The 4921-nt window shown below is 40.1% G+C and overlaps 2 protein-coding genes across 2 annotated transcripts in view; both read left to right on the top strand.

Moving 5' to 3' along the window:
* The window catches only part of LOC106956697 (protocadherin alpha-9-like), a 9985-nt gene extending 6214 nt beyond the window's left edge, over positions 1–3771 (top strand). The window contains exons 2-5 of the mRNA XM_015047698.1: positions 519–681; positions 1525–1708; positions 2315–2946; positions 3670–3771. Coding sequence (XP_014903184.1) covers positions 519–681; positions 1525–1708; positions 2315–2946; positions 3670–3771 — 1081 coding nt within the window. The remainder of the gene's footprint in view (positions 1–518; positions 682–1524; positions 1709–2314; positions 2947–3669) is intronic.
* LOC106956698 (protocadherin alpha-10-like) overlaps positions 3579–4921 on the top strand; it is a 9438-nt gene continuing 8095 nt past the window's right edge. Inside the window, exon 1 of the mRNA XM_015047700.1 lies at positions 3579–4919. Within this exon, the coding sequence (XP_014903186.1) occupies positions 3837–4919 (1083 nt within the window). The 5' untranslated portion in view covers positions 3579–3836. The remainder of the gene's footprint in view (positions 4920–4921) is intronic.

Genomic DNA, 4921 nt, shown 5'->3' on the forward strand with positions numbered 1-4921 from the left:
TTTTCCTCGGTCAGGTTGATGAAAAGTTAAATATGAAGTGTCAATGAACACTTTAGACCGTGGTTTTCTTTTATAATGTGGCTCCATTTACTCATGCATAATTATACGACATGTATGATTTGCAACATATTGGTGAATGTCATCTTGAGCCTCGCTAATTGCTGTGTTCACGATGGTGAACTATTTTATTGTTTGCATAATCCTAGATCGTAATAAAAAAAATCTGACATTATAAACAAGGAAAACATTTATTTCGATTCATATACTTGTATGAGTAAATGCATTTTTAAAACAAGTATTTTTTACTGAGTTTTGTTGGTTTGATGCAGTTCCTCAAAACGTCCATGAGGCGACAGTCAAGACCGTAACACCGACGGGGGTCGTTGATTTGTAAAGGCACCTCCCATGTTGAGATCATCCATTTTTATCGGTACATTGTGGAGCTTAGACGCAGTGAACGAGAGAGCAACATTTTGTATTCGCGTCTGTAATTATATATTCTCTCCATATGAATCAAGTGTTGTGCTGTCCTATGTACGGATCTATGTTTTGTTGTCGCTGGCCGGAACTATGGATCCTCTGAGAGGAGTGATCTCCTTTGGATTATATCTGTTGTTTGTTTCCGTGGAGCGTAACAGTGGGGCCGTGTCTGGGCAGCTTTCTTACTCTGTCCAGGAAGAGGTAAACCCCGGGACTTCAGTTGGCAATTTGGCAAAGGATCTCAACATTAATGTGCAGGACTTGGAGTCGCGCATGTTCCAGACAGTTGCCGGATCGAAGACAAAGTATTTTGATGTCAATTTAAAGTCAGGATTTCTCTACGTGAGCGAAAGAATCGACAGAGAACTTCTTTGTGCGAAGGCGACGACATGCACCATAAATGTAGAAGCCGTGATTAACAATCCACTCAAACTTTATCAGATTGAAGTCGTTGTTCTAGATGTAAATGATAACGCCCCCGTTTTCAGTACGAAATCCCAGACTATCAACATAGCAGAGAACATTTTGCCAGGAACAACATTCCCTCTGTTGTCTGCATATGATGCCGATGTGGGGAAAAACGGCATAAGCACCTATAAGCTAAAGCCTAGCGAGTATTTTTCATTAAAAGTGCACAAAGGTGAGAGTGTGTCAGCTGAGTTAGTCCTACAGAAAGCCTTAGATCGTGAAAAGCAGGAATTAATTAAACTTACGCTGACAGCAATAGACGGAGGAACACCAGTGAAATCAGGTACGTCAGAAATTATTATTCGTGTGCTTGATATAAACGATAACATCCCCACTTTTGTCAAAACACTGTATAAAACAAGCATTACAGAAAATGCGCCCGTCGGAATGACCTTAGTCGAGGTGGCTGCGACTGATGCCGACCAGGGATTGAACAAAGAAATTGTATATTCATTGAATTCAAACGATCAGGACCACGTTTTAGAAATATTTGAAATTGATAGCGAAACAGGAGTACTAACAGTTAAAAAGAATATAAACTTTGAATTAAATCCATCTTTTGAGATTCGTGTGCAGGCTGCAGACAAAGGCAGTCCTCCGCTAACAGCTCAGTGTAAAGTCCTGGTGGAGGTGGTGGATGTAAATGACAATGCACCTGACATCACTGTCACGTCACTGCTCCGTAGTGTTAGAGAGGACGCTGAAATTGGCACCGCAGTTGCACTTGTTTCAGTTCTCGATAGAGACGGTGGCAAAAACGGTGAGGTAAAATGTGAGATTTCGAACACCGTTCCCTTTAAATTGGAGACAAATTACAAAAATTATTATACTCTGGTTTTAAGTCAGGCTCTAGACAGGGAATTAATTTCCCAGTATAACATAACAATTAAAGCTATAGATGAAGGGAGCCCTCCACTGTCTAACACAAGTGTTGTTTCAATTCAAGTTTCCGATATAAATGACAACGCGCCTCAGTTTTCTGAGGCTGTAATTAATATGTATGTGCAGGAAAATAGTCCAGTTGGGACGGTTTTAAAGGCAGTATCTGCAACTGATGCTGATGCTAGTGAAAACAGCATGGTGAGCTACGCAATAATCAGTAATAATAACGTTGTACCGCTGTCAACAATGATTGACATCAACTCAGAAACAGGAAATATAGTAAGTCTGCAGACATTTAATTATGAAGAGATGAAAACATTTCAATTTAAAGTTCAGGCCACAGATTCTGGTGTTCCTCCGCTCAGCAACAACGTGACTGTTAATGTTTTTGTCCTGGATGAAAATGATAATAATCCAACCATTTTAGCTCCTTATTCTGAGCACGGCTCTGTTAACAGTGAGACCATCCCTTATTCTGCTGAAGCTGGATACTTTGTAGCAAAGATCAGGGCTGTGGACGCAGATTCTGGATACAATGCGCTGCTTTCTTATCACCTGTCGGAGCCCAAAGGAAACAACCTGTTCAGGATCGGAATCAGCACCGGAGAAATCAGGACTAAGAGGAGAATGAGCGACAATGACCTGAAAACTCACCCATTGTTGGTGTTAGTTTCTGATAATGGAGAACCTTCTCTGTCAGCCACTGTTTCTATTGATGTGATGGTGGTTGAAACCACAGCTGACGTCCAGACTCAGTTCAGACATGTGCCTATGAAGGAGGACAACTTCTCTGATTTTAACTTGTATCTACTGATCGCCATCGTGTCAGTGTCTGTGATCTTTCTGCTGAGTCTCATCAGTTTAATAGCTGTCAGATGTCACAGGACAGACAGTGATTTCAGCAGGTACAGCGCCCCCATGATCACCACCCACCCTGACGGGAGCTGGTCTTACTCTAAAGCTACTCAGCAGTATGACGTGTGTTTCAGCTCAGACACACTGAAGAGGGACGTAGTGGTTTTCCCCGCACCATTTCCACCTGTAGATGCTGAACTGATCAGTATTAACGGGAGTGATACTTTTACCAGAACTCAGACTTTGCCCAACAAAGAAAAGGTAAGGATTCTTTTAGAATTTAAGTTTTGTTGTTTTTACCAAAGATGCGTGGGTAATACTTATATTGATAAGGATCATGCAAGATAGTTTTTTTTTTTTTTTTTTTGCAAATACAAGTTCAAATCATTATGCTTTTGCATCGTTTCTGCTTGCAGAACTGTATTCCACTTTCCAAGACGCTGAACTCTAATTTTCAAATGTATATGCTACTTGTGCTCATACGTTGACTAGATATTGTGTGTCAAATCCTCACATGATGAAATGAGCATTATTCAATGGTCTATACAGTATACTATTTGTTTACTCTGACATGTTTCCTCTTGGGCGACAATTTGCTTGAAACTACATTCTGACATAATGTTTTTTGCTTATAAAGCACCGCATATGTATTTATTTCTGTCGTTTGTAGTGAAAATTTTAATAAGTTTTTCATAAAGATTGTCACATGCATTCCCCCCTCTTCCTTTCTTTTTCTGTAAAAAGTAAAATAATAATAATAATAATAATAATAATAATAATAATAATAATAATAATAATAAATAAAACACCTTTCAACAACCTTTCCTGCATCGGAATGTAAGTTATACCCTTCAGTAGAATCTTTATGTATTTTTATTCAAGGTAGCATTTTTTTTATTATTATTTCTGATGAGTGTGGTTTTGCGAAATCGCCACAAAGCGACGCTATAGACCGTAACACTGAATTGGTAACGCTCCTCCTAGAGCAAAAGGAGACTGGCTGCGATTTTCAGCACAAAGAGATTCGGGAACAGACGGGACGACGTTATGGAGTACATTTCAACAAAGCGAAGGATCTTGCCTTGAATTTTGACTGCTCAGAGGAAAGGGAAATATAAACGAACTATACTTTGATCTCGTTAAACGGAATTATGTTACCAACACATTTCTGGAGAGCTGCTTTGACACATTTTCTGCTGGGACTGCTGGGTTGTTACCAGGAAGCGGCGCCGACACAGCTGTTTTATTCTGTTTCAGAGGAGGTAAAACCAGGCACTAACATAGCAAATATTGCGAAGGACCTTAACTTGAACGTGCAAGATTTGGACTCCCGCTTGTTTCAAATTGTTGCATCTAAAAAGAAATACTTTGAGGTAAATTTAAAGACCGGATTTTTGACCACTAATGAGAGGATAGATCGAGAAGAGCTGTGTGCAGATGAGTCCAAATGCATTGTTAGCTTGGAGGCGGTAATAAACAACCCGTTGAAGTTGTACCGCGTGGAGATAGAAATTAAAGATGTCAACGATCATTCTCCTGCTTTTAATGCGAAATCGCAACTATTAGATGTCGCAGAAAATACCTCGCCAGGGTTTAAATTAGCCTTGTCGGAAGCAAGCGACGCTGATGTTGGTAAAAATGGCGTTAGCGGCTACAAGCTCAGTCCAAATGAATATTTCAGTCTTGTCACACACAAAAGAGGAGAGAGCATATCTCCAGAACTGGTGCTGCAAAAAAACTTAGATAGAGAGACAAAATCAAATATAAAACTCATGTTAATTGCATTCGACGGGGGCTCTCCGGCAAATTCAGGTACATCAGAAATTGAAATAAATGTCTTGGATACAAACGATAACGCGCCTATTTTTAGCAGCAGTCTTTACAAGATAAACGTGCTAGAAAACGTCGCAATTGGCACATCAATCTTGACTTTAAATGCCACAGATGCCGATGAAGGATCAAACAGTGAAATAGTGTTCTCTCTTCGCAGTAAAGATCAAGATCATGTCCTTGATACTTTCAAAATAGACTCTGTAACGGGAGTCATTTCAGTGAAAAGTGAAATCGACTATGAAGAAAAGAAAGCGTTTGAGATCCGTGCGGAGGCAAGAGATAAAGGCCAGCCCCCCATGTCTGCTCACAGTAAAGTGCTGGTTGAAGTCATAGATGTTAATGATAATGCTCCTGAAATCACTGTGACGTCACTTGCGAGTAGTGTTAAGGAAGACGCTGCCGT

The sequence above is a fragment of the Poecilia latipinna genome, unplaced genomic scaffold (genome assembly GCF_001443285.1).
Source record: "Poecilia latipinna isolate Pla-1442-1.1 unplaced genomic scaffold, P_latipinna-1.0 Scaffold840, whole genome shotgun sequence".
In the NCBI taxonomy this organism is placed as follows: Eukaryota; Metazoa; Chordata; class Actinopteri; order Cyprinodontiformes; family Poeciliidae; genus Poecilia; species Poecilia latipinna.